The sequence below is a fragment of the Typopeltis vanoorti genome, chromosome 17 (genome assembly GCF_054136105.1).
Source record: "Typopeltis vanoorti isolate ZY-2024b chromosome 17, IOZ_Tvanoo_1.0, whole genome shotgun sequence".
In the NCBI taxonomy this organism is placed as follows: domain Eukaryota; kingdom Metazoa; phylum Arthropoda; class Arachnida; order Uropygi; family Thelyphonidae; genus Typopeltis; species Typopeltis vanoorti.
In genome coordinates, this window is record NC_143565.1 from 30,975,007 (window position 1) to 30,987,936 (window position 12,930).

The 12,930-nt window shown below is 34.1% G+C and overlaps 1 protein-coding gene across 4 annotated transcripts in view; it reads left to right on the forward strand.

Moving 5' to 3' along the window:
• The window catches only part of l(2)gl (LLGL domain-containing protein l(2)gl), a 437,582-nt gene that overhangs the window by 236,266 nt on the left and 188,386 nt on the right, over positions 1 to 12,930 (forward strand). For all 4 annotated transcript variants that reach the window (XM_090407678.1, XM_090407677.1, XM_090407680.1 and 1 more), the window contains exon 14: positions 10,167 to 10,342. In XM_090407678.1, coding sequence (XP_090263804.1) covers positions 10,167 to 10,342 — 176 coding nt within the window. The remainder of the gene's footprint in view (positions 1 to 10,166; positions 10,343 to 12,930) is intronic.

A 12,930-nucleotide genomic window follows, 5' to 3' on the forward strand; every position in this document is an offset into this window, starting at 1 on the left:
TCGTCCTCAATTCCAGTGATTACAATCGGAAAATGAATACGTTGTTTAGAGACCACACCACTTATAAACCGCTAGATTATGATTTCACCAAGTCTCAGAAGAAATATTAAAAAGGCTTCTAAAAAATGTCTTGGCTTCCTAAAGTTAAAAAAAAACCTCTCGCCTTTAGCCTCCCCCCCACTTTCTAAATTATACAGATTGCCAAAAATTCATGAACCTAATTACCCTTTCCATCCCATAACAGATGCTACTGACTCCTCCTCTAAATTAGTGAGTCAACTAAATCTTTAATTTCACTTACTGGCCACACTACTTCTGTTATAAAAATTTCATGCATTTCAAATCCTTATCAAAAATTTAGTTTTGAACAGTGATATCATGGTGAGCTTTGATGTCACCATATTCACCAACATTCCTCCTTCTGACACTTTAAATTTAATGAAAAATGGTTACTTCTCTTGAAAGGGCACCTTACTTAAACAGATATTCTTGATACTGTCACCTTCCAACTTATAAGATATATTGATGCATTTTCTAATTGGCAACATAGCCCAGACACATTACTCTTTCATCCTTCACCTCAGCAGTCAGCACCCCAGAATTGAATTCACTATAGAAAAAGAAAATTACAACATCTTGCCTTTTTTAGATACTCTAATCACATCTGTCCAATGGCAGCTTTTTTTTTACAGTTTACACACCTGCAGAGTTAGATACATACATAAACTTTCTGATCATCTCCCCCTTCTCAATAACCTTGTGTCATCAAAACCCTTGTCAACAGAGCTCTAACAGGCATTCCACTCAGGTTTCTCTTACAGTTGAACTCTGCTTTATTTGCCAATCCTTCCTGTCCAATGATTACAATGTCAAAAAGATCAATAAATTATCTGTCCCTTTGACCACTCGCATCCCTTTCAACATAAACACTACAGTAATGCCATTACTATTCCCATTTGAAGCTAACTTTTCCTTCTCTTTTGCTCTCCTAACAATCTGCTTTTCTCTCTCCCTCCCTTCTGTTCTAGGTATTTACAAAGTTCTTTGTTCTTGCACTGTATTATATTATGGTTAGACTGGGAGATCTGCATTGATGAACACAAAAATACAAGAGTGGTCTGAAAGGTTCTTGGCCTAACAATGAAAAAACGAATTCATAATTTCAAAATTATTTCTGATTTGCAACATAATCTTCCTTAAGACTAATACATTTATTTCAGTGATGCTTTTGTGCCATTATCCCGTCCCTGCAGTGGAGTATTTTGCAGATTTCAGTAAGATCTGCAAAATACCCCTCTACAGCTGCAGTCAAAAACAAATGAAAAAACGTTTCTTGATTCGAAGAAAAACTCTGACTAGCGAGGAAGAGTTTTCATTTTGGGAAGAGATAAAAGTTAGAGGGAGCCAAATCTGGGATATAGGGTGGATGCTCCAGCAATTCGTAGTGCAGATCCCTTAATTTTCCCATTGCCAAAACACCTTTGTGGTCAGGTGCATTGTCCTGATGAAAGATGATTTTTTTCTTCTGCAAACCAGGTCTTTTCTCACGAATTTTTTTCGTCTAGCCTGGTTAAAAGATCAGAATAATATTTCCCGATTATTGTTTTACCCTTTTCAAGATAATTAATAAACAAAATGCCTTTAGCATCCCAAAACACTGATGCCATGACTTTTCCTGCTGATGGAACTGACTTTGTCTTCTTAGGTGCTGAACAACCAGCTTCTGTCCACTGTTTTGACTGCTGTTTGGATTATGGTGTGTAGTGAATTAGTCTCATTCATAGTAATAAATTGATGCACAAAATCAGTTTTATTCTTGTTAAAATGCTCTAAGCACTGTTCAGAGATTTTCATGCGAGTGTGTTTTTGATCTGCTGTGAGGAAGTGCAGCATCCTCTTGTGCAAAGCTTTTTCATTTGCAATACTTAATGCAAAATATATCCTACACATTCTTTTGAAACGCTATAGTCTCAGCAGTTTCACACACTCTGACTCGCCAGTCATCTAATACAGTGCTTCCCAAACTTCTGGATGTCAGGGTCTCCTTTGGAAAAATTAAATTATTTCATGACCCCCCCCCCCCCCCTCGAAAAAAAAATGTAATATAGACATATATTATTATAATATTTATTATATTTATATTCAATACAAAACATACACAGTGAATATTGCAAATATTACATTTTTAGCATCTTACCTACACATTTGACATGGCACGTTATCTCATATTTTTATATAGATAGATATATTGTTATTGTACATTTGCAGTACAAGCACATGAAATTTAAAACGATAAGTAATAAAGAAAGAAAGAATTAAAAACATAAAAGAAGTTTAATAACAATTTAATGGTGATGGATGTGTTTCAATACTGCTACACCAATATCAGATGAAATATTTGAAACTGCAATTCTTAGATTTCTGCTTTGAAATGAAACTTATGAATAAACATATATTTACTAATATTCATTAAGTGCCGAAATACGCAGGAAGCAAAATTTGTGAACCTGCATCAATGTGTGATTTTTTTCCATTAAAATATAAAAGATAACAAAAAAAGAAATAATAAATAATTAAAATTAAATATGTTTCTTTTAAGATAAAAAAAATCTACTTAGTCTTAAAAGATTTAAAATTTGTTTTCATTATTTCACAGCTCCCCCCCCCCCATCAACAAAACCTACAGCTCCCAAGGGGGCGCGGCCCATAGTTTTTGGAAGCACTGATCTAATACCATATCGTGCACTTGATCAATGATTTCTGATGGTGTTACATTTTTTGGATGCCCTTCACATGGAGATTATCTTTAAGGCTGGTATGGCAATGTTTAAACTCGGCAGTCCATTTCTTAATTGTCAGAAATGAAGAGAAGAGTGCCCATAAACGTTTGTGAACTTCAAATCAATTTCTTTTAGCGTTAAACCTTCTTTTACAAAGAATTTTATAACTGCATGATACTAAATTTTATCCATTTCAAAGGATACAGACAACACGTTCGCTTCAGACAGCTGTATAAAACAAACTACATGATAGAATAACTTGCAATTTCACATGGATGCTTATGACAGATGTACCAACTTAGGGAAAAAAAAATCTTGCCGATAGTGTTGTCATCTATGGTCTAGGCAGAGAACTTTTCAGACCACCCTCGTACATTCGCTGCAACAACTATTGTCAATTAGATCTAACTGATGCCTTGGATATCATGCATAGAATCAGATGGGAGAAAACTATTATGCTTCATCACAGTAAATACAAACTTGACTCTTTTTTAGAATCAGTAGCAGATTCAAAAAACCAGCATAATCTTAATAAATATTATGTTGAAATTGTTTCCCATGATTTGGAAAAATTTAATTCTTAAGCCTCCTGCCCAACAGCTAATGCTTGCCGCCACCACCCATAGGAGGCACTTCTCATAAGGGCTTTAGTCTTTATATAGTCTAATTTCATTTTTTCCACTTATTGTTTCTTATGTGTTTTTGTGTGTGTTATTACAATTTTAACATTATATTCTTGAAGATGTTTCTGTGACAGATGAAATATTGAAATGATAAAATCTACTGTTTAATTATTTCTTTTGTTTTGTGTGTGCTGTAATTATTTCATTATATTGTAATATGAGTGTAAACTACCACCAAAGCCTAAATTACTCAATGTAGCTGTTAGTTGATGAAAGTGATTATGCAGTTTTAACATGAGATAGCAAATCATGTAAAAGCTTTGTTTAAAAAAAAAGTGTGTGCGCAGTGATGAGCTATTAAAATCTTAACAGCTTGTTTTCTATATAAAATTCTGATTTAAAAGATGTCACATAATGCATATTCTGTAAATGTTTGAATGTCATTTGCTTTAATAGTATACTTTTACCATTCCACAGAAATGTCAGTATTTTTTCTAAAGATCCTAACTTTTTCTGAAGCTGCAGATTCAATTTCCTTTGGGAGAGCCAATTTTTTTGCATTCACTTATGACTTCATTACATTCTTTAAAAAATACGATGGTGGTCTGAAAAGTTCTTGACCTAACAATGATAAAAAACGAATTTATAATTTCAAAATTATTTTTATGTTTCAACATAATCTCCCTTAAGACTAATCCATTTATTCCAGTGATGCTGCAGCACCATTATCCTGTCCCTGTAGTGGTTCTCAGTAAGATCTGCAAAATACCCCTCTACAGCTGCAATCACCTCTTGATTCGAAGAAAAACACTGACCAGCAAGGAAGAGTTTTAGTTTTGGGAAGAGATAGAAGTGAGAGCCAAATCTGGGGAATAGGGTGGATGTTCCAACAATTCGTAGTGCAGATCCTTTAATTTTCCCATTGCCAAAACAACTTTGTGGTCAGGTGCATTGTCCTGATGAAAGATGATTTTTTTTTTTTTCCTTCTTCTGCAAACCAGGTCTTTTCTCATGAATTTTTTGACAGATGTACTAACTCATATTGTTGGGTACTAAATTTTTATGATGATTTAAATCCTCTTTTTAAAAAATCATGACACAAACTTTGAATCTGTTAATTTATACATCTTTAATTGTTAGAATTCAAACCCATCCATTGTAAAAACTGATCTTTAATTGTTTAGAATTTTGTGTTTGAAGTTTTTTTGTATGCTGTAGTTTTTCCCATATTGTTTTATAAGATAATTTTGTAACATCGTTTTTGTAAAAATTTTTAACAGCTGATTTTAAATCTTCAAAATTTAATAAACTGGTTTTTGCAAACCATTGCAAATTGGCTGGAGCTGATCACTGAGTATGTATGAACTATAAGGCAGGTGATTATAAATAAACTGAAGGCAGCTTTAAGTGTATCTTGGTTTGAGAATATTGCTTGGTAGAGGATTAGCAGTGCATGTGAAATGATCAAAAGGTTCCTAAGGAAGCTACAACTAACAGCATCTCAAAGTTAGCAGAATAAATTGTAGGAAATTGAATGTATTAACAAAACTCTAAGGCAAGAGCTGCATTTAAAAAAAAAAAAAAGAAAAAAGTTCTGAAAGCAATATTGGAAGAAATGTGGTGACCAGGCTCAGCTAAGAAGAATGGCAGGCATAATCATACTATGAAAAGAAGTTGACTGAACAGTTCAAAGGAAATCCAAATTGTTATGTTGGGATTAAGAGGAAGAATGACGGTGATAAAGAAAGAACGTATTGAATCCACCATAATAGCAGCATGAGGTCATCACTTTGGTAAGATACAGACCAATTATGAGTATATCAGTCTGTACATGTGGAATAGTAATTAAGATATTAGGGAGACTGGTTAGAGCCCACTGGTTGAGTAACATTTTAATGTTTTACAAAGGACAACTTGGGTTTGTTAGAGACAGCTTGTTTCAGAAATCTTCATGTTTCATTAATAGAGGAGGAACAGATTTGAATAAGGGGAATGGATGCACTTTGATACTATTGGACCTTGCTGTACCAATTATATATGCTGTTGATTCTATTGGTATCAGTTTAGTTAGTTATTCACATGTGATGTCATTTTGATGTGGTATGGTCACTCAGTCTAGTACCTAAATGTGTTTTGGGAGTAAAGCTTTCTGCTAGAAATAGTAGTAGGATTGCAGATTCTCTTTCCGCACTGTAGGATTTGAACCTGCAGCATCTTGGCTGGAGATCGGTTTAAAATTGCTTAGCTCATGGCTATGTATTTTGGACTGAGGATGCTGCAGGCTGAGTATTACTGTATTTGTACCTACAATTTCTTTGTATAATGTCATTACCAACCCATTTGAATCAAAAAACTGTGAAATCAAATTCAGCATTACATAATCATTTCTGTACACACACTCATTTATCCTACAGGTGGCCAGACACATGCTAGATTTCATCCCTCATTTATTGGTTGGCAGAAAACAATAGTTACAGAGATAAAATGTAAAAGATTTGTAATTTCAGGGAGGAGATAGGACAGGAAGTGAGGTGTTGCTGATGATATCTGAAGAACTACAATGAACAAAATTAAAGAGGATTTTAGGTCTCAGGAAGATTGTTCAATTGAGGCTGTCTGGTCTGAAAAAAGGCCAGTAGGACAAAATATATCATTGATTGATGCTATAGAACGGGGGTAGGGTCCATGCATCAGCAGATTAGCACAAAGAGCGCAAGCCAAGCAATTATTATGGGAGCGACATCAACTATGGGACATAGATTGGAAGGAGGAAAGGGGGCATGGTAAGATAGAATTTATACAATTGCTAAAGGATAATTACCTGAAACATGTTGTAGAGGGACCAGGATTTGAATTTTAGATCTGCTAATAACATAAGATATATATTCATTGCCAGGGTAGCCGCTCTGTCTTCAGTTGTGGACAGTGACATGCACTCTTGTTCTGGGAAGTTGCAAACGTGTGGAATTTTCTATCAAGAAAGGGTTTATAAAGCTGATAATTATGACAGACTTAGGAGGCATTATGGAGCAGTGTCATATCTTGAGTAGCTATAAGGAAAGAATGTCTGTAGTGCATGGGAAGTAGTCAAAGGATTGTTAAAAAAATATATCAGACTGAATGTCCAAAATCAGGAGGATAAACCAAGTGGGTATTAAGTAGATGAGTAGAGATATTAAGCAAGAGTCAAAAGAAAAAAAAAAAAAAATACTGTGCGGGGAATATTAAAGAAAAAGGTGATCAGCATATTTATGAGCAGTATGAAGTGCAAGGAAAAACGGAAACTAGTATGGTAAGAAAGGTCAAATCAGATTATGAGAGAAAATTAGCCAAGCAGGTCAAACTAAAGAGTTTTTCATTATGTAGTAAGTAAGAGGAAAAATGACTATGGTGGGATGACTAAACAATGCTGATGGTAAGAAGGTGACAGAGGCAAAAGAAATAGTTGCTGAGCAATCATTTTGCAAAAGTGTACCATCCAGGTAGAGATATTGCAGTTGCTGATGTGACAGTTGAATATCAGAATTGAGATACAAGAACAGCAGGTTTTCAGCGTATTAAAAATGATCCATGTGGATACAGTAGTGGGACTGAATGGCATATCAGCTTGTGTACTATGTGAATGTGCAAGAGAATTGGCATTGTCTTCTCTGATGAAGTTGTTCAATCTAAGTCTTAGCTTTAGCATGGTTCCCAAGGGAGTGGAAAGAGGGTAAGATAATACCAGTGCATAAAGATGGCTCCAAGACAGAGGTAGCAAACTACAGACTAATTAATATATCAAGAGTGGTTGTTAAACTATTTGAAAAATTGATTAAAGGTAAAATCCAACAGTGGATGGATAGGAATGCAATATTATATGGCAGCATGCTTTGTAAAGGATAGATCCTGTCATAGTAATTTATTCACTTTTCATAATAAAGTGAACAGTAGAATTGGATAAACGAAATGGCTACAACATGATATGGTATATGGTGGAGTGAAATCTAGAATGAGAATGAGTTCTGTACTAGGGTTACTACTCTTTCATTTGTATATCAATTATATAGGGAAATATTTATGGGGGGGGGTATTCAGTTGTTTGCTGATGATGCAAAACTGGGGAGAGCAATAGTTGATAACGGTGATGTAGATATCCTGTAAGATAATTTAAATATGTATTGTGGGCAGAAGATAATGATTGTCAATTTAATTTTGCAAAATATCATGTTATGCCCTTAGGGTTGAAAAGGTTAAATGCTGTGTACCATATTGATTGTACTGGATTGCAAGAAGTTAATAACTCTAGGGACTTGAGGGCAAAGCTTGGAGACAAAAAATTACATCAATAAATTTTTATAATTATTGATTTAATTAAATAATTACATCAATAAACATCTTTTAGCATTTTTTGATGTAAACTATAAATACAGTACATTATTTTCATTTTACATCGATTTTAATGATCTTTGATTCTTGGGGGAAAAAAGTATTCAGAATTAATAGTTTTAGCACAATTTCATATATATATATATATATATAAAAAAAAATTACCCACATTTTATTAAAAATCAACTAATTAATTAATCTCAAAATCCTAAATTAAATTATTTCATTTAATTTAGTTTAAAAGCAAAAAAAAAAAAGAAAACTAACAAGTAAAATAATATTAAATTACATTCACTTACCTTTTAAAAATGTATTTTTTCTGTTTAAATTTGTTTCACTATAAATTTAAAATTTACATTTCACTCACTAGACAGAAAGCAAACGAACTGGTCTCGCTGTTCACGAATCAGAAAAAGTGAACCAAAAACGGGAACTTGTGTTTTATTACTGCAATAAAACACATTCTATGGCTACCCCGCCATGGGCCGAAACAGGCCAACTCGTAATAAAATTTTAAGACAGATAAAGCTTACATAAGGTTATATATCTCAATCACTGAGATATACTCGAGCCTGGGCGGGTTTCCCATTTTCCTCCCTTTCCAGATGCCCATGACCGTATGATTACATTTTATCGATGTATGAAAGTTTTGAGAGTGCATACCGCATCAGTGCTCATCTTATTGGTCCAATGCAATTACTTGCAGGATAACTTTGAATACTTCTGTAGAGTGGGGAACAATCTGTTTGTTTTAAGATTTATTAGAAAACAACAATGAAGGAGAATGCTATAGTTGGTTGGTATATTTGAAATACTCAAAGATGAAAATATGTGAACCATCATTTATAAGACATGTTAGAATAGGAAATGAAAAGAATAAGTGTGAGTAGAAATACTTTCATTAATGGTAAACGAATTATTAATAATTAACTTTTGTGACTTATGTGTCCTATAAGTTGCTGGGTAGAGCAAATAGCACGATCTTATGAAGTCTAGACACGAATAAGTGAATTTATGATGGCATAATAATAAAAAAAAAAAAAAAAAAAAAAAAAAAAAAAAAAAAAAAAAAAAACACAAGGAGACAAAGAATGGCAGGGAATAAATATCGTTTGATGGAGCAGCAAATCATCTTGTAAAATTTGCCCATGTTATGTGTATTTCTCTGGTTTGTGTATATTTCGCTCCATTTTCCAAGAAATTTCTTTTGTTTACTGAGACTCCAGTATACATAGCATCTGATCATTATCGGAAGTATTCACACTTTCGAGAATCCTACGCTCATCAGTTTTTTTTTTAGTATCAGCGGTTCTTCTCTCTTATCAATCTCGCATATGCTGGTATTTTGTTGTAGATCAACATCTTATAATACACAGAATATTCATTTTTATTCAGGAATAGATATTTTTTACTATCAGTTGTTTCCGAAGACTAGAATAAAAATGTCTCTATACCATTAAAAAAACTTTGCAGCCTCAACAGATGCTATACTGCATAGCAAGAGAAACATTGTTTTTTTCTCCTAACATCCACTTTCAAATTTTCAGTTCCAGAAAACATGTGAAACAGCTGTTTGTAATGAAGCCATTGGATATAGTAATCGCTCAACTCGTGACAAGTGACAACATTCAATTGGATTGGTTGACACAATAACCAATCACAGCCACTCGTGCTGGTGAGCTCAATATTTTAACTCACCCAGTCCTGCCTTCTCAGCGGTTTAAAAATATTAGAAAGCTAAGAATTTGACCCACTGTGCCTGCTTTACATCTTTTCAAAGGGTGCAGAGGTGTATGCATTTCGAAAGCACACCTGGACTATTAACATGAATGTGATGCAATGTTTACACGCCAAACAGTGCCTTCTTCATGAAGCACTAATGCTTTATTACCCTTGTGAAGAGGACAATGAAGCATTAGTACAGTGTATTGTGTTCAATTTTAGGAATCGGATGAAGTCTGCAAACAGTTGGGGGAGTCTTTAGCAGGAATAAATGCAAAAATATAATATGGGTGATACTGATATTTCGTGGATGAGCCCCGCACACCTAGCACACCCAGAATATTCGCCTGACACACACACACACAGAGAGAGAGATGTTTCGATAAATATTTTGATAAAATAGGTAAATTTTGCTGTTGTTAGTTTCCATATATATAAACTACAGAAAACTGTTTTAGCACAAAATTATAATAAAAGAACATTTAGCTACATGTTCTGGAAACATGATTTCTGTAAGTAATTTTTTCTCTTAACATTGCTGATCGAGGAGAATTAAGGAGATTTTGTTCATTTAACAAAATCATACATCACAAGAAAATTAGGACATTTCTTTTAATTCTTAATGCTGAAAATATGCTTAATTGTCATATTCATTGTTGCTCTTCTGTTTCAGACATCTACATTGAATATAGTTGGAGGCCGTGATAACTTTGTGTGGAAAGGTCATGAGCAATTAAATATCAGACAAGATAAAGTGAGCTTCGAAGCTGGTTTTCATCCTTTAGTTGTAGTGCAGTTGTCACCTCCTGCTGCTATAACTGCTCTTGCCCTACATTCAGAATGGGGTTTGTAAGTATTGTTGACAGTATATGTGCTTCCAGGGAATTTTTAGATGGATGTTTTTTGGATATATAATTAAGGAAATTTATTATAATGTGGGTGTTTTTAAAACAATGTGATAAACTATAATAAAAGAAATAATAATAAGTACACTTACCCTAGTTTGTAGCCTTCATTTGCTACCTTAGTATGTATGACCATGCTGACCTCTGAGTATATTGAAGTTCCTTAGGAACTTTAATGTTCATAACTCAAACTGGATTACCTTCTCTAACTTTACAGATCAAGCTGGAAGAGAAGCTTAATTATTTACTAACACTCAGGATCCAAGATAAATTGTTTACCTGCTTACCAGATTATCCTCATCACTCTCCCAACACTCTGGACCCTTCCTTAACCAGCTCTCCTTTCAAATACACTGTAGATGTTTACTTTCCTTTTTGACAACTCTGACCATAATCTTGTTTCCTTTTCTACAAATCAGTTTCCTCTCAACCTCATTCTGTAGCACTACAATGTGATGCCAATTCAGATGACTTCTGAGTTTTGTGTCTCTTTTCCACAGTCTCGTCTGTTTCTTTCTGCACTCTTGATCCAAACATTTGCTCTGACCAAATAACTGAAATAATTCTTATCAGGATGAAAGCCTTTATTATTCCCCACTCTACTTCAAAGTCTACCTCTGTGCAGGTGCTAGTTCTCTGACAAATGTGGCAGAGCATCCGAAGATAATAATTCAGCATATATTCAATAGCCCAAATGAAAAACTCATCTTTTCACTCAGCTGTACACAGCAGCAGCTCAAAGCAAATGTAAGCAAATCATGAACAAATCTAATGGAGACTTTGCAAAGATCATGTGCTTAAAAAAAAAAAAAAAAAAAAAAGAAGCTTTCTATTTGTTTAAATGGCATTTGCCTTCTGATCTCTTGCTAAGGCTGCTGGGTGTAAATCTTGCCTTCTTCTTTCCACTTGTCACATGCTAATATATCATGGTGACATCACCCAAAGACAAAGCACACTTCTTGGCATTAGTCTTTTCTTTCAACTTTTATTTATTTATTTTAATATCAGCTCCATATATGATGTCTGAGAGTTGTAATCACTGCTGAAAATAGTATGGGAAGAACTGTTTTAAAGAGTACAGATGTAGAGAATGGAGGATGAGAAGTTGCTTTGATAAGTCTGGAGCTGAACTGTATATGGGCTGCCTCTATTCATACATGATTCAAGAATAGAACAAAAACAACACGTATGGGAGGGGAGGTCTTTGGTGTGCCATCTCAAATGTGGGAATAGTACTCAAGGTTGGGGGGGTGGATTTTAGCTTTATTAAAGTGTCATGAGATAAGTATTGTTTTTTTTTTTTTGGAGGGGGGGGGGGGGGCTTTTTGGAGACTCCAAGAGGGTGGAATTCATGTGCTTGTGTAAGGATAGGTTAGATATGCAAATTAACCCAAGAATAGAAAACTGATCCTAGTTGGTGAGTTTAATATTGTCAAAAGTGAGGGAGAGTGTGGCATAGTCATTCTTTTATTCTAGGAAATGAGACAGGATCATTTTAGTGACATTAAAATTCACCTGCTTATCTTCACCCCACTTATGAATAACAAGGAGATAAGTGTTTTAAGGTATTGTTTAAGAAAGATCTTGAAGTGTGAATTACTTAAGCTGAAGGTTTTAAAAATGAGAAGTTGAGAGTGCTTTAATCAGCAAAGTAATGAGTAGGATTTGATATCAGAGATAGCTTCTCATTATCTGAATGAGAAGCCATAGTTTTTGATTTGAGCCATCAGAGATATGCTGAATTTTTTGCTTGAACTGCTTTGGCACAATTGTTGGAGAACAGGGGGTTTAGATAACTGTCAAGGATTTTCATTGAGGTATGAAATAAAAGCACTCATCTCAACAAGAATAGCTTTTGTTATTAGATCAGAACAGGTGCTAAGAGTAGAAACGGTAAGTAGTTGGTAGTAGGAAACAAGGCTGAGAAGGATGGTCTGTAAAAGGACAAATGGACAAAGTTATGGTCAGACTTGTCAAGAGGAGCTAACATCAGATGTTACTTTTCAAGTAACATGTTAATTTTTTTCTTTCTTTCTCTTTAACTACTTGCCCACACATAGAAAGTTTGTGTTAGAGGTTTAGCAACCTTGTGTGTGTGTGAGGTTGATATTAGAAAAAAGAAAGAAAAAAAATTGCATGCTTAATTTTATTATTACTTTTCTTTTTCTTATCATCATCATTATCAAATTCCTGATACGTATCCTCAGGAGATGTACAGGTATTATGATAATACTACATGAAAAGTTACACCATTACTAACTCTGATCAACAGTTTTCTTCCAAATTAATCTGTTATCTTCCAAGACTCCAACATTATCAGATCTTATACTTCTATCTTCTAAGGCACTTTTTACTGAATCTATTTATATCTTGGTCTTCCTCTGGATCTTTTTCTGGCAAAGAATTTTATTTTGCTAATCTTTCCTCTTCCTTTCCTCTGTTTAAGTGACCATATCACTTGAGATTAACTCTACTAACACATTCCTGATTGCCAACAATTGCAAGTATTTTCTTAACACCGTTTGTGATACT